Raw genomic sequence first — 21,460 nt, 5'->3', positions numbered from 1 at the left:
TATCTTAAAGCTAACTGATGATGTTACATTTAGGGATGATGGAAAATGTAAGGCAGACAGTGTCATCTTTTCTTGGCGGTGGCAGGGTTAAACTGAACTGTGTTTCACATCCACGTGTAGCCGCTCGTGTTGTTGTAGCTGAGGACTCAGAGTGAAATGATTAAACTCTTCCACAGGCTGCAGCAGGAAGAGAGTGGGGGGGCATAGGTGACCTGTGGAAATCCGCTGGAGAACTCCTCATGTGGAAGTCTCTTGTCTGTACAAACACCTCTGCTGGATGGAATCCGGCGTCGCAGGCCAGCAGCGGTTGAAACGTGGGGGTTGAGAATGTCGAAAATGAGGCAAAGTTACTGCCCACCCCTGACTCTTTTCAGTGTCTGGCTCTGATCTCAGGGGTCTCGCCTTCACTCCCTCTTACAAACAACAGAAATAGCCTTCGGGAAGCACACTAAAAATAACCGAGACATGTGCTCGGTCGTGCACTGCGACCATCGCGCCACTATAAATAATCATAATTCTCTTAAACTTGCTTGATTTGAGAAAAAAAAAGTTTCCGCCAATAGGGTTAGCATAGCATAGCTATCCTTTTCTTCAAGCAGACTAGTGGAATGATTCACCACAATGCAAGTTGTGGTCTATAATAATAATCAGATTTGGTGAGTCTGTGGTAATAAAGCTTGTGGTAAATAAGATTTCTAAATAAAAACAAGTGTTTTTTGATAGACCACCAGCTCCAAATACATGGAAGACAGCGGACATTTTTTTTTTTTTGAACTATCAATAGGTATTTACAACTGATCTAAAACTATTTTGTATGAGCCTGCCAATTGACATACTCAGCTAAGTGCAGTGGGAGCAGGAGAGGAAGTGGAGTAAAATAAGAACATATTGTTCCCTTTCAAAATAATCTAAACGCTTAGTTGCAGTGAGTCACCGGGCTGATGAAACTCACTCTGGAATAAATGTGCAAAAAATCAAGTCTATGTAGAGAATGTCTCTAAACAAGTATATATTTTAAGATTGTTTTTCTATCGGCTACACCATCAGCGTAGATCTTGCACTTGACACTTATGATGATGAAAAAAAGGGATTTTAAGATTTGTCTGATCAATTCCTTTTTTAAATCTCTTTTTTTAAACTAATTTAAATGTTGCAGTGCATTATAGGAATTTTAGCTGAGAATTCTAGCAAATATTTGGAAGCTAATCCATCAGAGAAATAGACATTGATAGAGTTGGTGAAGAAGAGAGTGCAGGCCGATTGGAGAAGAAGGTGAAGGAGGAGATAAAGGTAAAGGTAAAGGTAAAGGTAAGGTGAAGGTGAAGGTGAAGGTGAAGGTGAAGGTGAAGGTGAAGGTGAAGGTGAATGAGAAAGTGAAGGTGAAGGTGAATGTTAAGGAGAAGGTGAAGGTGAAGGTGAAGGTGAAGGTGAAGGTGAAGGTGAAGGTGAAGGTGAAGGTGAAGGTGAAGGTGAATGAGAAGGTGAAGGTGAAAGTGAAGGTGAAGGTGAAGGTGAATGAGAAGGTGAAGGTGAAGGTGAAGGTGAATGAGAAAGTGAAGGTGAAGGTGAATGTGAAGGTGAAGGTGAAGGTGAATGAGAAAGTGAAGGTGAAGGTGAATGTGAAGGTGAAGGTGAAGGTGAAGGTGAAGGTGAAGGTGAAGGTGAAGGTGAAGGTGAAGGTGAATGAGAAGGTGAAGGTGAAGGTGAAGGTGAAGGTGAAGGTGAATGAGAAAGTGAAGGTGAAGGTGAATGTTAAGGTGAATGTTAAGGAGAAGGTGAAGGTGAAGGTGAAGGTGAAGGTGAAGGTGAATGAGAAGGTGAAGGTGAATGTTAAGGTGAAGGTGAAGGTGAAGGTGAAGGTGAATGAGAAGGTGAAGGTGAAGGTGAAGGTGAAGGTGAAGGTGAAGGTAAATGAGAAGGTGAAGGTGAAGGTGAAGTTGAAGGTGAATGATATAAGCTGGTACATTATCTCAATCAGATACAACATGGTAAAAGAAAAAAAAGGAAAAAGAAAAAATTCCATGTTCTGCTGTCTTCATTCTAAAAATAAAAACTTTCTTCTCTGGCTTTGTAGTGCCAAAGAATGCGGTGTGTTTTAAATTAGCTCTAATGTTTGGAATGAACAGGAACCGAATCGGCCAAAACCACAAAGGCCTGCAACTTTATCTTCTGCACATTACGCTCATGCAGTTTGCATTTGAGTATTTTGAAGAACACGTCATGTTTTTACTCCAGCAACTCTAATAAAATGAGCGTCGGGACAGACAATGCGATCAAAGTTTTCATTTTTCCTTCACCTCAAAGACTTGACGGAAGTTACATTGCGTACGGAAAAGTAAAGAAAGTACTGATATGTTGGTTGTTCACATCAGACCACATGTCTGAGCTGAAAGCATTCGGCTGTATTGTGAACAAATACAAAAGTTGAAGATTTTTTACGTTCAAGTGTTTCTCACTTGAGTTCCAAATAAACTTATCCCATTGTGTGCTGGTTTGATAGAAATCCCAATGTTTCGACTTTTTTTACCTTGCATAAATTAAAATAATACAACATTATACGTCATAATGAAACCAAGCAGGGAGAGGCAAACACCACGGTTGGCTAATCCGAAGCCTGCACCTTATAATAATAATAATGTAAGAATTTAATGTGCAAAAGCCCAAATAACATTAAAAAAGGGGGGGGGAAGTGACTAACAACAATAAAGAAGAGAAAAATGTAATAGAATTTGGGAAAAGGGAAACGGAAGTGTGTGTGGAATAATACAAAATAATGAGAATAATAATGTTCTGAGAATCTACAACGCCATCCGTTCTAGAAACACAACCATAAACGGCCTCACAGTTTTCTACCGATCTCTACATTGACTTCGTTAGGCGAGAGCCCTCAAATTTTAGTTTTTGTAACTCACAAAACGTTAATCATTTGGTGTTGGTCCAAATAACCTCGATAGCTGAAGCAGAAATGGTTCCATTGACCACAGGATTTAGTTCTTAGCTCCTGCTGTTGAAACAAGTGCTAAAATGATTTGGTTCCCGAAGAACTAAAATAGTTCAGATGGTTTAAAAGCAGCTGTTGTGGAGGCAAAGATTCTGAGATGTTTGATATTCTCAGATTATTCATTGATAATCATGATCATAGGTCGATAATAGTCTGAGACTTGTGTAAGTATAAACTTATTCTCGAAGAACAAGTCATTTGAGGTGATTTTCAAACCTTTATCAATCTGCTCAGGCACCACTAGATATCGCTCTAATGCAACATACTTTCTCTGGAGCTCCCTCACTTGCTTTCTTAAGCCTTCCAACATCTTTGCGCATACGTCCTCTCAAAGATCATTAGTGACTTTTTCAACTTTCACATCTTTGGAAGCGACCTCCGCTCAGCGAAGACCGGTCCGAGTGTTTGCGACTTTGGTTTCGAGTTTCTGGCCATTGGCATGCACACCAGCAGGGTCCAGCTCACCGCAGGTCTGATTCAACCGCTGACTCAATCTGCCAGATGATCCACTGCCAAGAATCCTCAGACGCCAAGTTCAATATTTTCGGTATGAGCCATTCCAGGGCTATAAAAAGCTTTTTAACATCTGACACTGATCACAACAGCACAATTACCCCTCGCCTCACACATGCAGGTTTGAAAAAAAAAAAGTAGGGGGAAGCTAGTTTTCTGAGGGTTCTCCTGGGCGAGCCACTTTTCAAAGCTGCTGGACTAACTCCTAATAGTGCCACTCATCACCTCAACTTTTCTTTCTCCTGCTCCTGATTGGAAAGCTTGGCATCCGCCTCCGGTGACCCGCGGCCAAGATCGTATTAGAAGGACCGCGTGGCCTCAACTCTCCCGCCGCAGTACTTGTGATTCCTTTCACTTAGTCACTTCCGCTGGTTTAAGAGAGGCGAGTAATAGTCTCACGTTGGCCTCTCTTTACACCAAAGAGGCCTTGAATGGGCAGAGATAGATGGGCATGCGTGTGTCCTGGGTGTGACGCCGAGCCGTCCACACAAAGAGCCGACTGTGTTGAAGTCCTCTTTAACGTGGTCGGCAGGAACTGACGAACCCGAAGAGAGAGAAGCCGAGCGAGACCAATGTTGAGGAAGATTTGTAATTCTGCGGTTGTTTTTACATTTAAAAAAAGCCAGAGATTCATTTAGTACTACTGCTCTTCTATTATTTGTATAATATATTTAAATACAGTTTTGTGGTTTGGCCAGTAGGTGGCTGTAGTTTTTCTGTACTTTAAGCAACATATTGTCAATGAAGAAGAGAATTATCATCACATTGCAGTTACTTTGATGGAAAGTAACATATCCTTCAAAAAATTAGAGGATCCAGATGGTAATTTGCAACAACACTATGATATAGTTACTAGAACGTTATTCTCTAGTCAATGTTTTAAAGTATATATTTTTTTTACTCATTGTGTTGTTCATTAGGTTATTTCTCTGTACTGTAACTAATTCAGCGTCTGTGACTGTAAATCGTTTTTGATTAATGTAACCAGACAAATGACCGTTTTATTTATCTCAGCCTAGTGCTTGTTGGGTTTCTCCCGTGATAACAGAGCTTTTTCTGAACTTTTACACAAGTGCATTCCATTTCTGGCTTGATGTGTGTGTCTTTGATAATAAATTATTATTAGGACATCATGTGATCTTCGATTTAATATGTCTGTCTGTTATCTACTGTAAATAACTCAAAAACAGGTGAGTGTATTTCAATGAAACATTCAAGAAATATTGATAATAAGACAAGATAGTGGCAGAATCATTTGCTAGAATGTTCTTTTCTGGGGGGTATAAGGTGAAACATGATCAGGATTCACAAACTTTAGAAATCAGCAAAGCTTACGTGACTGGATTGCAAGGTAAATTATTTTTCAATCCTGGGGTAAGAGAGCAAATCTTGATAAAGGAATAAAATACTTACATTTATGTTAAATTGTACAATAGTGCTGATTTAATGGTATGCTGTGTTTTTATATAACCTTGTGAAATGAGCTTCTTGACAGAGGTATGTCATGGCTAGGCTTAGTAAGGGTTCACACATAATTAGTAAAAGGACATTAGAGAAGTTTTAGACAAAAAGAGTTGTGTGTGATTTTAATTATCTATCGTAATTTTATCGCTGTCATTTGTAGGTATAAGACATCAAAAATTTCTCGGGTACTTTTCTCCTAGTTTTTAATATTATTTACAAACATAGAACAAGATAGAAGTAATTCAACCCTGAGTAACAGTTTTTCAGGTAAATGTCTATCATTATTACGAAGACTTGTTCAGCCTGAAATTTAAAAAAAAATCACTCACATGGTCAGACAAGGTCAGTGTTTACATTCATTTTCCAGCTTCACATAACCGTAGTCATTGGAACCTTTTTGTCAGAAACACTCAAGAGAAAAGTCACATTATGAGCTGTATATAATCCATGAGACAACACAAATATAATGAATGCAAACGCAGTGCATCATAAAACTATTTCCAATTGTATCCAGGTTTTTTTTTTTAACAATACTACAACAAACAAGCTTTTGAAAAGACTTCTTTGTAATCTCTGACTATAGGAAATGCGATTGGACATGGACACAAAACTTCAATAGTTTATCGTAGATGGCAATAAACATAATGTCTTGGAATTAAATTGACCCCTGCAGGCCTGAAATTGTAAAAAGATCGACATTCATATCGGTCGTATCCATCAGTTCTTCCTGTTTCTCATTCTAAATGTACAATTTCACACACTGGAAGTTTACATAAGATGCTCATCCCAGAGTTCTGTTGAGGACAAGGATGTTGTGTCTTTGTACTGCTTTTTGAGTTGGAGCTGTGTCTAGTAAGTATAAATTAGCATTTACTACAGTTAGAACAAACATTTCTAAACCTTTAAACCTTGAAATCCTATTAGTTAACAAGCCCACTCTGCTGTGATTAGTCAAGCATCAAGGTTTGTCACCTCGTGTCATCAATCCCGTAAGTCTCCACCTCCAAGGGTCTTGTTGTACAAATAAAGCAGGGCGAGATTACAGCTTTCGTAACCTCTCCTTCGCCGAGATTTCATACGGGGGAGAACTTTATAAAGTAATAACTTCAAAACATGGTCATGATTAGAGACTTACTGCACCTTAGAGAGGAAGACTTCAACATTTGAAACATGAGAGTGAGTCAGGAGAGTTGGAGTTTAACATTAGTTTCCCCTTCAGATTAGTTAATACAAATTAATTATTAATAAACTGTTTATTCATGTTTATTGACCCAGGATTTGTGTGCAGCATGAACGGGGATAACTTAATTCCTCTTTTCAGGTCTTAGTGGCCTCATCCTTGTTAAAATAATAATCATGTTCAAATGGTAGAAGGTAGAAATTTGGACCAAGAAACTCTTGGAATGCCTTGATCAATGGGAAAGGGGAACTCTTTTTTAGGTTACCACCACTATTATCTCACTATAAATTACAATTAAACTAGGGATGGAGTGATAGAAAATACAAGGTTATGTTCAAGCACGAAAACTAATGTAGGTCAATCACTTCTTACAAGTATATTAGGGTAGCTGTCCAGTACTTGTTGAGTTGACTGTCGACAATATAATCCATCAACTTCTCAAAAACAAGTGATCACAATTCCAACTCGGGTCTGTACAACTTCCCTGTTTTCCCCCACGACAACAGGAAATTGCTCCCAACAGCCAAATGTCCAGGATACCAATGTGTTACTGTAACAGCGCTGCAAACAGAGGATAAAGACTTTCGCTTGCCAGCAGGAACCAGCGCATAAAATCTAATGGAGCGCGGCCATTTGGCAGGAGAAAAGGGGAAGTGAGCCGATGAATGCAATCTATTGGCAAGCAGCAAGCCTCCCCCTTAACTTTTTACTAGCAGAGGAAGCTGGTCATCTTGGCAGAGGGGCTCGTATCTGTATCAACACCTGCACACACAAGACAGTAGCCGCAGCCAAACAGTGCAGGAAGATCTGCTGATTAGGAACTGACCTTGGACCAGCGAAACTGATGCTCAAGCAGTTCCTGCCAGCTGTGCGTTGGTGGTAGCATGCATAAAATCTTAATCCCTGTAAAACATAACTCTTAGCAAGTTGAACAGAAAACTTCTCTGTGACATTTGTTTTGGAAGGTTTGCTCAATATTACAGATATTGTTTAGTTGTCAAAAAGACTGGGACAGCATATACCTCTGCTAAGAAGCTTTATAAAGCAATAACTTGTGTTTCTTTGAGGTAACGGATCCAGTTCTTCCATTTCTATTGTGTTCGTAGTCTTAACTTTGCTCCTTCCCGCAAATTCATAACGTAGTTGGTATCTCAAGTCAACTGTTACTGCCTTTATTTGTAGTATTTTATTGATTTTATATAGACTTTTCCTGAACATATGTGATCCTCGTGTGGTACTTGGAATTATGTCTTCGTGGAATATCAACATCATACTTGGAAGAAACGAATGAATCACTCCAATTACTTTGAAAGAATTATAATTCAAAACAATTTAAGCACATCTATAGACATCTTGAGTCGCACGATCTAAACTACACAACTATGTCCTTCACTTCTTTCACTCCCACTCAGAGAACTCATGCTGCATTTTTAGTCAACGCTGCTATCATGCACACGGCACATCAAGGTAAAGCTTTTGCTTCATGAAACTATCTGAATGTTTCAAACATAAATAGGATCCATACACTGGTACGCAGGTGAATCTTCTCTGAATTTTTTAAGATAGTATTGACGACTCATCTTGTTTAAAAAGTGCATGTCAATTGTTATTTGAAGGACCAGATCTTTTCCCTAAAATGTGCTGCAGAAGAGAACGGCTGCTCTACTTTCCGCCAGACAGCACAGAGGTTATCTTCCATGTCATGTGCTCTGTGAGTTGCAAAACTCAAGTTGCACTTCCTCTGTAAACTATGTTGTCCCACATGCAGGCAGACAGTGTGTGTGGACAACAGTTCTTCAGACAAACATGCTCCAAGTTGATCAGCTAACGTTTGATAATGTTTACAACTGTGACGCGACTGAAATATTAGAGAAGTTGAATCAGGAAGTGAGAATGTTTGTCTAGTTAATCCTGTGATTTTGCTGTGTTGAAGTTTGGCCGGCATTTTTATTGTGAAGTATAACAATTTAGTAATATTTGACTTCAAATTGATGATTTGAACGTTGTTGAAAAATGTGACATTTCATCATGACGGTACAGACCTTTTATTTCTTTATTTTAAACAGCAATCTTGGAGAAGAGGAAGCTTTGAATTAGTGATATAATCCTAATAATGGTAATGTCATTTCTGAAGAATCGAGCAACGGAATTTTTTTACATTTACAGCCTAAAATCCAAAAAACAAACAATAAACAAGTCTCATGAATTCTCTTAATTTGTACTGTTGTAATGCTGCCAACAGTCAGCATGTCGAGGGCTAACGTTGTTGAATAATTGCCCTAAAAGAAGCAGGACGGACCTGTATTTATTAAGCTCGATCTGCTTAAATATGGGGGTGAAACAGCTGCCAGGTCTTAATTCATGACTGTGAATCCAGCCAAGGTTGCTTTTCAAGGGCGTGACGTCAAAAACGCCAACCAAGGACTGTTCAATGTCCAGGGACGCAGCCTTGTTTACCCAGCCAAAGTACTTCTTTAAGGATTTATTTGGGGGGAACACAAGAATTAGGTCAAGTTTGACAAACAAAGATGTTGTTTATATTTCACGATTTCGTCACTAATAAATATTTCGACCTTTATTTGGGCAGACCAATACAAACGTTTGTATTTTTTTTCTGACCTTTCTTACTTTCACGTACGTCCATGAACCTGGCATACGTTGAGTGAGCAGCGAAGTACTTAAAGTGTTTTTCTAGTTTTTCTTTCTAATCTTGGTGAAATCAGGACTTTTCCCCACATATTTAATAACTTCTATAATGTCCAAAAAGAGGGTTTGCTGTGTGACTTAAATTTCTTTTGTATTCATACTTTGCTGCTGCGCTGGAACTATGAGCTAATACTCTCACTGCAACAAGGTGTGTTGCATTAGGCATGTAGCCGTGCTGCGCACCAACACATTTGACATGCCTGAAGAACTGATACGGATCTCTCACGTGTCACATGCGGCAAACCGAGAGGTCTTGTTCCCCGTAGATATATGAGAAAACAAGTGTGACGAAAACATGTACAAAAATACACAACTTCAACAAGGTTGCTAGAAAAGCACAGAGATAGCGCTGAAAACATCAAACTACGATGATGCCTTACTACGCACTGCTCTTTAAAGTGACGGCTGATTGGTCGCTGCAATACTGTTTTTCATGTTGCAAAGTCAAAAGTGATCGACAGCTTTGATTGGCTGGGCGGCAAAGAATTATGGGCGCTGTTGAAAACAGGTCACCGTTACTGAGATATGAAACGTTGAGTTCGCAACTTCAAATGAATGTTGTTCATTTAAACAAGTGAAATATTAAATGGTCACTACTTGGATTTTGTTTAACAAGACACCGCTATAGATCTTTCCCTTTTCTTTGTTTTGATTCTTGAATGCTAAGCTTTAAGTGTGATTTTCGTCAACACGAGTTAATCTAATTTCCCATTTTTCCCAGTGTTTGTAAAGTATGTAGAATTATTGTAAAAATGTAATTTCATTGGCTTGAAAAACTGCTCTGGAACGTCGAACCATGGATGTATGGAATCCTTTTGGAGTACATCAAGATCTGAGGTGGTATTTTTGATGTACTTTAACTTCAGTATTTTTTATATTTTCATTTTTATCCACATGAGTTGCCAGGCCAGACTTAGCCTCGGGAACTTGAGGTTTAAGCGTTGAGAGAAAGGTCGCAGTCAGAGCATGAAGTTATGAGGCCTGACACTGTTAAATATAGTTAAACAAATAAACCAAAGTAAGACAATGAACTTTTGTCCTCAATTCTTTTCGGGTAGGATGTGTTGGAGCGTAACAAATAAGATTACAATCTAAAGAGACAAATTGTCTTTTTGACTGAGTGCTGCGCTAGTTAAACATTCTCTTGTCTGCGGACAGCGGGAAAGCAGCTTTGTGGCGGCGCCTTTGACTGTCATGTGAGTTAGTGTGAGCCCTGCGGCGCTCGCTGAGGTACACCCTTCCCAGGATACAGTACGCGGCACGCTCTGTGTTGCTCTGCCAACGTGGAGAGAGCGCCGTGAAGGTGAGCGTACCTGCGACGTACAAGCATGAGCATGCTGCGCTACAAAGGCAGCTCTGCTGTAAACCCTTTTTATCGCTTCGGTCCAAGAGTTCAGTGGCAGGCTGCAACGCAGTCGACACATTGATTTATTGATGTTGCTGCTTTAACAGAACGGCTTTACAATAAACTTTCTCTGGGCCAGCCTCTCCAAATACCCGAGTACAAACACTTCATGACCAACTTTCCTTAAAAATACACATTCTTGCACTTCTTGACAACCTTCATAGGTTCATAGAGTATTTTATTTCAGTCTTGTCCTGTACGTTTAGTTTTATACCAATAAATTCTGATTTGTATCCATCATACATGTACAATTGTAATATTCTCAATCACTGTCAAACATTTTCAACTGTAGTTCTTCTCTGCCTTGTTAGTATTTTTTAAAACATATTGGGCGGTGTCGCTATTTAATGTTACAGTTAAAGGCACAAGTAGTAAATTATGGCCCATTTGTTGTGTTGCTCCGGGATATTTGACGACATGAATCACTTTTTGATTTATTTGTGGTGTTATGTTAAAAAAAATAGGATTAAATGTATATAAATGTAGCTTGATATTAATACACATATTTACTCACTGAAATTGTTTAAAGGCTGTTATTTCTAATTCAACTTAAAGTTAAAAAAAGGGAACTTTTGCAGCATGTTTATGAATTATATTATTGGGTACTAACAGGAATATTGCCTCTTTAAATAACAAAACAAAAGTCTGAATATATATGTTTATAAAAACATCTATTGAATTATTGAACAGAAGGTTGGTGAAAACTCTTGTCTGGCCTCCCAAGTGGTAAGTGTCTGTTGACAAAGGCTAAAAGGCAGAAGATTGAAAACATGAGCATGTGAACCGACTTGTGTGTTTACTCACTCTAGGTTTTCTTCAAACAGACTTGAAAGCTGCCGCACACAGCTGATAAGAGCAGCAAACCCAGCAGTGTGTGGTCGCTGGAGAAGATGGCTAATGTGCAAACGGTTGTTGTTTTTTTGGGGGGACATATCGAGACAAGCCAATGTCTCTCTGGGCTGATTCATGTTGTTCTCTTTCTTAGACTATGAAACCACAAAACAAGTGGAAGAGTTCCAGACCTTCACAGGCATCTGGGTGGCACAGCAGGCCGTCTTCGCCCGCCGCCATCAATCAACCCTGCTGCTTTGTATCTGATAAACACTGAGGGGATGTCAGAGGAATTATTTAATGTTCTCACGGAGAGTAAGCCTTGTTTGACTGATAACACAAGCCCAAACAGATGACACCATCATTTAAATCCCCACAGCCATTAATAAATCATTCTTTGGACATTGTTTGACTCAATCACACGAGTGGCTAAAATGTTACAAGCCGTGTAACTAGTCATGGGACGGATAAAAATAAAAGCCTATGACGGTCCCTCCTTCAACAAATACAAATGCTGTGAGACAGCCTCTCTGCTGGTCTGCTAACAAACTTATCAGCAGCAAAGGATTACTGATCAACAATATGCTAGAATTTCTCCTTACAGTCCTGAGATTAACCTCCCGCCCTTCAATTTCCCTGTACACTTCAGTTTCATTGCATTGGGTTAAAACGGACCGAGTACAGGACCACCATTGCAAATTTATTTCTGGAAGCCAGGGAGGTCTTTCACCTTCACACAGAGACAACACACGGGATACCGCAGACACATTTGTTTTCGGCCACCGGGTCACCTTGACCCAGAGACCGCACAAGGGTAAAGAGAAAGAATGTGGCAAAGTAGCCAGAGAACACGCTAGTTATAAATATGGAAAAAGATCACAACTATATACATGTCAAAAGATCAAGGTATAGATCAATTTACATGAATCCCAAACATGCGTTGCTAGGTTAAAATGGAATGATTGAACCGTTAAATTAAAGATACGTTTGAATGACAGTATAATCAGTATAATGTATTCATGATCGTTTATACTTGATGATCTGATTCTTCATCAAACATCTTGTACTTCAGGTGGAAAAGAGCTAGCAAACAATGCTACACAAAAGATTTGGTTTTGCTGCTCATGATCCTGGTTCTATCTGTAGAATCCTTATTTAAAGTCCAGACAAGTCCATAAAGTTAAAAAGAATTGACTCACCCATTTCCTGGGTCGCCCTCTGGGTCTTTTCTCCCCAGAAGCCTCCGCTTTCTGTGAACACAAAAAAGAAGCTCTTAGATAAATGAATGAAAAACATTCATTAATTTATTTAACACACATTTCAATTAATTGACACAATTAAATCCGGCACATTCTTTTCACCTCACACAAAGAGACTGCATCATAATAGTCCATGTTTGTTTGGCCTCAGTAAAGTGCAAAAAAAAAGTTTGTTGTGTTTTGGGTTAAGTGGAGCCAACTGGAAACAAGAGACAATTCCAACAGGGATTGATACCCCTTATTGGTCACCTACAATAAACAAAAGCAGTGCCAGAAAACCATTAAATATTTAGAGGTATTCCGGGCACTGTGGCGAGAACTGGCTGACAAAACAAAGTGAGATCTTTGTCAAGCAGCCAGGGACAGTGATGGCATGTGGCTTTGGGTAACAATTTGGCCAGGCGTACCCCAACAAGCCTGGCTGAGACGTGAACCACATTTGTCCATCTCAGGGCACCTTCTATTGACCTGTTATTTCAGTGATTATATCAACTTGGTCAAAACCGATTAGGTTGATTATATATGCTACATGACAATTAAGGTCTTTCGATTTTAAAAGAAAAAATTACCACCTTATGGCACTACCCGACCTCTGTTCTGAGTTAACCCTTGTCTATGGCACGCGTCCATTTCTAATAATCTTTATTTCACAAAAGTTTAATATATCAAGGAAAAGGTAGCTACATGGGTAAAGAGCAACTTGCGGCACATACGGGAACTCCCATGGTAGTTCAGTTGTATCAAGCCACACCAGCAGCAGGAGAAGGACCACCGTGTGAAAACAGCTTAAACTTTCCTGCTCAGGCAATGCTGGATGTCTGTTTTTAGAGGTCTAAGGCCAACCTCAGGCAGCCTGTTGCACTAGATAACAGAGAATCCCTGACAGGCTGGGTATGATCCCGGTGGTAGTCTGTGGGGGGTGGCTGTTTCGTTGGTCCTTCTGTAGGGTATCATGTTGGAGGAGACTTCTGCTTAACCTCCATCTAGACCTCCAAAAATTCCAGACAAGGTCAGTGAACCACTCAATGGTTGATGCTGGTTGTACTCTCCAAGCCTGTAGCCCTAGTTGACTACATTGCTGGACTTGTGGGTCCCTTGTAGACGCTGATATCTGAAAGAGCTGACGGCCCTTGATAAATGCCTGCGGGTCTGCGCCTTGGTTTTAACCAATTGGGGAGTTTGGTTAAACGTCTTCCAGTAACCCACTACCCCGGCTGAGCCTCAATATGAGCATATGCCTCACAGACAATCAAAACAGTCAGTGCAGGAAGTGCATCTACACCTATGAAGTCATAACATGGGTTATGACGGATAACCCGGGGTTTTATACCAAACCAGCTAAAAACACCTGGGTATCAACTCATGACTTTGTAAGGTCCAAATATTTCATGAGAGACATCCTTTTATTAGGGCTTATGGGAATAAGGCCCACAAAGTATAAATGCATGAATTTGAGGAAGAAACAAAGTAATAAACAAATTGTGTCTCAGTGTTAAGGCTAGTGACTACAACGAAATTGCCCATTTCAGACAATGAATTGCGCTGTAACCACGTAGACACGGTTAAACACAGCATAAATTTTCGGTGGCGCCGTCGCCCCTAAAAACAACAATGCAAAGAGCGGATGCTTCCTCGTTACAGAGTAATTATCATCAGGCTGCGCTCATAATGACATCCTAAATTGCTGGTGGACTAATCTGTGCGCTGTAATCACTGGGTTTGAGATCCTGCATTTTTTATGTGGAGATTTCATGGTCTGAAAGACAATACCCCCGTGAATTAATCATTAGCTAGTTTTAAAACCCTGAGTGACACAGCAATTCTGAGGAAGCTCAGAGAGAACTGACTGTCTGTAATGCTTTGTTTAGCATTTGCTTCAACCCAAAAGTCGACTTTTTACAACGTTGAATCTGCTTCAGGGTTAAGGATTTTGATACAGTTCCAACGTAAAGTCATTCACTGCTCGGACCCAAGCTTTTAATTGGTGTTGGATCCCAGTGAAAATCAAAAGTATGTATCTTTTAATAAAAGTTACGATTTAAATTGCATATTATGTTCACAAGAAATTTGTCGTTGCTCCGCGGAGAATTCGTGCTCGTCCCCGATCTACCTCCCTTGGATTAAGAGTGGCCAGCCAACTGATGAAGCAGGAAACACACCATTAATGTATTTAATTGAATTTGGGAATTTGCCGGCTGCTAACATCTTTTCTAATGTTGTAAAATCTTTCATCTTAATCTGGTCTGGTCTTTTTCAAAGCTCCTTGCTAAAAAGACAATTTCTCAATTTGTTTCCATTTTCCAAGGGAAAAGTCTGGATAACGAATAGAAAAAAAGGTGGTTTGGTGTTGGAGAGGCTTTTCACACGTTTGTGAAAATATAATTGAAAGGCACGATTACGTTTTTTTTTTCCATATACATTTGTGTAGTAGACAATTGGTCATTTTGATCATTCAAATTACTTGCTAAGTGAATACAATGCATTTACACGAGGAGACCAGTATTTGCAAAATGGGAAAGAAAGTAATAAAATATAGGAAAACGTCTTTGTTTTTTAAAATATCCTTTAGACCGTAAGCAGGGGTTCATGCTTATGTGCACCCAATATTGAAGCTCCGTCTCAGGGCACTGAAGTTGAACTCCCAGGTTTCCTTCAATAACCGAAGTGCTACGAATAAGTGTGAAGCTCTCTAACCACAAAGCCAAACCACGCACCTGCCTCTTCCTGATCAGAGAATACAATTTATTTCTGTGTGTTGAAGAAAGAAAAACTATTGGAAATAAGAAAGATAATAAGGAAATAAGGGGAAGCAAGGGAACAGCAAATAATGACATTGATTCGTGAAACAGAAACAAGTACAATAACGTGTACATGAAAGGGACATGAATTTGGAAACCACTAACAGTTTTGTTTTTTAGTTTCTCTCTGATTCTTTGGGGGCCACATTTATACGGGTTAAGCGCTGCACATGGCCTCTAGGCCACAATGTACTGAGGATGTGCCTCACAAGTCGCTCTTAAAAACAGTTCTGTTTGAGGGGTGTGATCCTGGTGAGATCCAAGTTTCTCAAACAGCACAAGAATAGATAGCTGGCGCTGATGGATTTGAAGCCACAGAGCTGGGAAAGTTTACAGTAGTAGAGGACATCAAGGTATTACTGAAGCTGCTGTCATCATCAGACTTCCAGAGCTTTGTCTACACAACGGATGACGACATTGGGACTTGCCATGGCTGATCTCAGGCGCAGCCTCATAACTCAAGCACATGGTGAGATGTCGCTGTGAAATTCCTAAACCTGTCTATGGTTCACTCGTTTTTCGGGTTCTTTGATCTCCGTGAAAACAGCTCTTGTGCGAGCGGTCTCGTATAAGTGAAAACACATCAGCGTGATCCGCGGTGACGTTACTATACCTGGCTTTATTTCATCACAGCGATTGAGTGTCGTACGTTCTTACATTTTCATGTCTTCAGTCGAGGGGGAAAGTTGGTCTTGACTTCAGCATATAGATGCAAAGATGCATAGAGATGATCAATTGAGCTGTTCTACACATTTACAGTACAATCATAAAAAATTTCACTCTCGGACTTAATATTCATTTTCTTCTGCTCATTGGCATGTAAATATTTTTTTAAGCTGCTGTGGTAGGACTTGAAACCCTTCTGAAATTATTTCCTCATAATGGTTTTGAGTGAAACTTAATAGATATAAAAAACAAAGTTTTCAACTACTCATCTCACTAAAATAAAATCACTTTCCCGCTCGCTTTCGAACTACAATATGATCAATATCTAAATCTCACTTCAAACTGCTCTCTCTTTATCCCACCCCCTCTCAGTAAACTCATCTCTATAAAAACTTACGCTTCCATCTTTCAGAAACATCGCCTGTTCAACTCTTGAGGCATGTGGAGGTGAAACATGATTGATGATTAATTTCATTTTTCATTTTTCCGAATAGTATAAGCTTTTTTGAAACGTTGTATTCTATGATTTTTTAAAAGTTATACAGATTTTTGAAATGCACCTTTCTCCGGTGAAAGGGTCTTGTCCTAAACAATTGACCAAGATTTAAATGTTGAGTTGTTTACGTTATGTTGAATAATTCTTTTTTTGTTTTTTTGTTTTGGGAATAAAAATGGATGAATCAGAGACGTTGTCATTATTGCATAAATGATTGACATGTGTGCTAATGCTAAATCGTGACACAGCTAATGCTAGCTCCACTGGAGCCACGATGTTGACCTTATTCAATAAATATAAACTATATAAACCTGGCTTTGATAAGTAATAACCTAAAACTGGACTTTGTGAAGGTCGTTAAAAACTACAATCTACACATTTGCAGACTGTTGTCATAGTAACCCGTAACACAACTCAAAACATGTCCATCTATTCTAGGGGTAAACAAAGTAAGACTCTGTCTCTTTAATTTTGAAGGCTCCATTTTTTGGTAAGACATCTTTCTATTGAGTTTTGCAGAATGCAGAGTGACAAAAAAAATCACGTATAATACAAACACAATAAGACGGACGCGGAATCCGTAAAGTAAAAACTAGTCCATAGCGAATTTTCCAATATTAAAACAACAAAAACTAAAAAATAGCATCGAGACAAATCAGCCACGCATCGTTTTTTAAACACACAAAAAAAGAAATAAATGGTTATATAGATAAACACACACATATATACATACACTCATGTACAAATACTTGCCTTAGTGAAAAAAATATGGCAATTGACTATCAGGGCATTCTGGTTCAAATATAAATTGTGCTCCCTTAATTTAAACAAAAAAGAAGTTTCCACAATTGATCAAACTTTGTAGTGTTGCCACAAACATACAGTGTATAAGATCCTTGAGCCACTGTGTATGTGTGCGAGGTAGATCAGACTTCCACTTTAATAAAATTAAAAACAAAAACATCTTTAAGTGAGGGAGGCTAAAGCTTTTTAACTACTATTGTGTTTGTCGTCTTTTACCAAACACGACTATCCGTTTCACTGTTATCAATAAATGCAATATCCGTCCCTTATCTAATCCTAAACACTGGAATCTTTATGGGTCAAAATATCAACGTAAACATTAACTTTGATCTGCGCCGACCATCCTGCGGGCCGCGTATAATGACTTTGTGGCCATGAGTTTGAAACATGTGAATAATATGAAGCATTTAGTCGTACACACATGACCTGTCTACGGTTTAAATGTTCTATAGGTTTATCTTTGACAACTTTCTTATTCAATTTCTCTCCTATAGCCTTTTAGGTGTTAAGATGTGATTTTAAAAATCGGATCGTTCCCTTTAAATCGTGCCCTTTGGTTTTCTCAGCTGAAATGTAAATGTGATCAGTGCGTACACTTTGACCTCTTGTGACCTGAGCTTTTGTCAAGTGTATATATTCTGCTAATTCTCTGTCAATTTGAAATTTTTGAAATACCAAAAAAAAAAGGGAAAATAAATACATGTCCTTAATTGTCAACAGTTTACTTTCAACTGTATTATTGATACTATTGTTGCTTTTGCTGCCATTTATGAATGTTGTGTTGCCAGTAGGTTAAAGGTCAAACTATCAAAAATGTCCTCATTTGAAGACGCAGGATCTCAGGATGTTGGGCAAAGATTAAAAAAAAAAAAAAATGTTAAAGGTGTGTGTGAGTCGTTGTGCAGTCGAGACTCCTCACCTTCTGCGTCGCCTTTGAGGGGCCCTTGTTCTTGCTTCCTTTTGGGCGGCCCCTCGGTCGCTTGGGGACAGGCTCTCCAGTGGGCTCCTGAAGCAGAGGAAAGAGGGGTGGGGGGGACATGACATGGGTGTCGAGGACAGGAAACAAAGCTTTACACCCCTACCCCCCCATCTCATCACACACACCATACCACACACACGCACACTCTGTGCCAGCCGCTCTCTCCGACTAGAGTAGGACCCTTTCAAGCGTCTGCTCATTTACTGGTGGTCTCACATTTGATCATTGCTTTATAGGTCAAGAGCGAGGCGCAGGACAATGCGTGTGTGTGTGTGTGTGTGTGTGGACAAACAAAGATGCATTGATTGACTCATAATTCCGCTTTTCAAAACATGCACTCTGCCGCAGCACAACTGTGTGTTTCTCTTAAGTTTATTGGTGGGAAAGTGACTCATTGATGAATCACAAAAACACACTCGAAGAATCTTTGAATGACTCGATTGAGCGAAAGTGAAACACGAATCCCTTTATATTTTTGGAAAATTGTGGAGAAAAAATGTTTTATTTAAAAATACTGATTTTATAAATAATAATTCAGTTCTTATCTAATGTCATTGAAAGTTAGATTCATAAAGAGGTAAGATATAAAGACGGGGTGCAGCATGAGCCCGGAAAATAATATTTAAACTTACTTTCTGGGGTTTCCTCGGTCTCCCCGGCCTCCTCTTCTGCGGCTCCCCGGCCCCTGCAGCGGGCTCCTGGGAGCCGGAGCTCTCCGCGGCCTCGTCCCCGCGTCCGCTCATGATCACCGGCGCCGCCGCTGAACTTCTCCCCGGTAGAAACGGGCTTTTAAAAAAAAAGATGGATGATCAAAACGAAAGGTTGTCAACCGACTTTAAGCGGCAAGTTGTCCTCTGGAAAGTTTCCCGTGTGAAGCGGGAGCTGGCGACGGTGGAGCCGATGAAACGAGAGCACCGAGGGAGGCGGAGGAGGAGGAGGAGGAGGAGGAGGAGGGGGAGCGCGGAGTTCGAGACGCCGGGTGAGAGCGACTCCAACTCGGCTACGAGAGAACCGCGGCACCGGGCAGCAGCAGCAGCGGCGAGGCGTGACAGCTCGGCACGGACCGTCTGAGAAGTGTGGGCATAAGAACCGCATCCACAGCCCACTTGAGAAACAAAAAAAAAAAAAAAAAAAAAAAAACTCAATGAGGATGAGGTTTTAAAAAAAGGAAGAAAAGAACGAAATCACCTTCCCGTGGGTGGACGGTGGGGCGGAGGGTGGAGGAGGAGGAGGAGGTCTGGAGGGCGGCCAGAGAAAACAGAGAGGAGCCGGAATGCTGGAGCCGAGCCAGGCATGGCAGCTCCGCTTTTATGAATTAAATTCACATTTTCACACGTTTCAATGGAATCCTGGACGCCACTGAACGACCATTCACGCTTTAAAATATAAAAGTTCTGTTCGAGTTTCCACTCGAGCCCTCGACCCATGTCAAGGAATTGAAGGAAAAACACGTGTTGCAAAATATAGACAACAACACAGGAGCAGGAAATGTGAGTATTCTGGTGTCAAAATGCATTTCGATGAAGCAGAAGTATTTATTTTAGTGCAATGAATGACAGCAGGTTTCATTGTAATCTCAACAAGAACGTGAACAAGTTCTCCGTGAAAGTCTTTATTAACTATTCTTGTTTTTACATTTCATTACTAAAACGATGCACTCCAAACTACACGTTGTGTTTTTCAAAATCAAATAATCCTGCATTTTTTGGTTTTTTAAATTACTGTAAAGTAATGTGGGTTTTTTATATGTTTTTTTTTTACTAGTTAGATTTTATTTTTCAACTCTTTTTTCAGTTTTTAACTTTACAAACGCACAAAGTATATTTTATTGAGTGTTGTTTTTGATTGTTTAAGCGCTTTGTGACCCTGGTCTGGAAAAGCGCTATATAAATACAAATTACTTACTTACTTACTAACAACACACAATGAAAGTGTTACGGTACAAACATTTACAAGAAGAAGAAACAATTAAAGCGTTATTTAAACTGATGGACATTTTAAACTTAATGCTGTACTTGCTAGCTTAGCTAGTGGCTAACAGTGCTAGCAGCCGTCATTCAGAAGTGGAATTTACCAACCGTAACACTTATTATCTTTATATATTTAATATTTTAATGCAAATTCTGTACATCTACAATAATAAAATATATGTATATAGCAATATCAAATTTACAGACATTATACGTTTTTGACAGGAAAAAAATGAATCGCTTGAATCGTGCTGTATTAGAATCAATGAAAAATAAAAACTACTTGTATAAAATGTTTTTTTTTAACCTCATTTGTGCCTTACATAATTTGACTTTCTCAAAATAGGCGTGTCTAATACAAAAAAACACACACACACACGCACACAATGGAAGAGATTAAGTAAAATTATGAAGATTGTATCTTAAAAATAAGACCCAAAAGACAATGGAATGTAGTTCACTAAAACATTAAAAGAATGTAGCATGGTAAAAAAAAAAACTCAAACATATTTGAAATCTCATTTTATTATAATTTTTTTAAATGTTTTTCTGCAAATTATAGCATTATAGTTCCATAGTTAATAAGCTTTGTAATTTAAGGAGATAAACACATTATTCCATTACTTTAATAAAAATATGAATTGCCATGCATTTATATATGTTGAAAGTTGTTTGCAAAAAAAATCACAGTTTCCACCTAAATTTAATTCAACAACTTTTATTTTTGTACGTTCAAAAGTTTCGATGAAGAAAACTGACATCCCTTGCACAGCTTGTGTGACAGTGTCCTAACCAGCGAGCCAGCAGGTCACGGGGTCAATTGCATTCCTAAGTTGTCAAACATGCCTCGAGATTATTCTGTCCCGTGAACAATAACAACACGTTTTAAACAAGACACACGAGAAATCCCATTTCAAACCCAATCCACAAGGTTTTATCAACGGAATATTACTTTTTATTAAACAAATGCTGGCGAAAAGATAACCTCCTTGGCAATGGTACATAATAAAAACAACATTGTATTAGGAACTCATTAGAAGGCGTATTAAATACATTCTGAGTTTACAAATGTTGTTCAAAAACACAACTCCCTCAACCAACGATGACACAGAATTCACTTAAATCTGCGGCTTTTGAAGAAAAACTGGAACTATAAAGTGTTTCTGACATGTCTGTGAAGGAAAACTTCAGCAAACATGAAACATTCCTGCAATATTCCCATCAGGTTTCCTAATATTTCTGCGGGCCCTCACACAGCCTGCAACATTCTCCATACACAATTTGTCATCTTTGTCAGTAACCCGCCACGCCGGAGCGCAGTTGTAAATCCTGACAGTTGCCAAGGAGAGTCAGTTGAGTCCAGAGGAAAAAGTGAATAAAACTGTACG

The 21,460-nt window shown here is 39.3% G+C and overlaps 1 protein-coding gene across 1 annotated transcript in view; it reads right to left on the bottom strand.

The window, feature by feature from the left end:
* The window catches only part of hmga2 (high mobility group AT-hook 2), a 33,499-nt gene extending 14,055 nt beyond the window's left edge, over positions 1-19,444 (bottom strand). The window contains exons 1-3 of the mRNA XM_087786065.1: positions 18,735-19,444; positions 18,043-18,129; positions 12,300-12,350 (exon numbers count right to left, since the gene is read on the bottom strand). Of these exons, the coding sequence (XP_087642191.1) occupies positions 12,300-12,350; positions 18,043-18,129; positions 18,735-18,845 (249 nt within the window). The 5' untranslated portion in view covers positions 18,846-19,444. The remainder of the gene's footprint in view (positions 1-12,299; positions 12,351-18,042; positions 18,130-18,734) is intronic.
* Positions 19,445-21,460: the final 2,016 nt, after the last annotated feature.

The sequence above is a fragment of the Callionymus lyra genome, chromosome 3, assembly GCF_982586985.1.
Source record: "Callionymus lyra chromosome 3, fCalLyr1.hap1.1, whole genome shotgun sequence".
In the NCBI taxonomy this organism is placed as follows: Eukaryota; Metazoa; Chordata; class Actinopteri; order Syngnathiformes; family Callionymidae; genus Callionymus; species Callionymus lyra.
The sequence above is the reverse complement of the archived record's forward strand: the minus strand, read 5'-3'. Positions and strand labels throughout refer to the sequence as shown.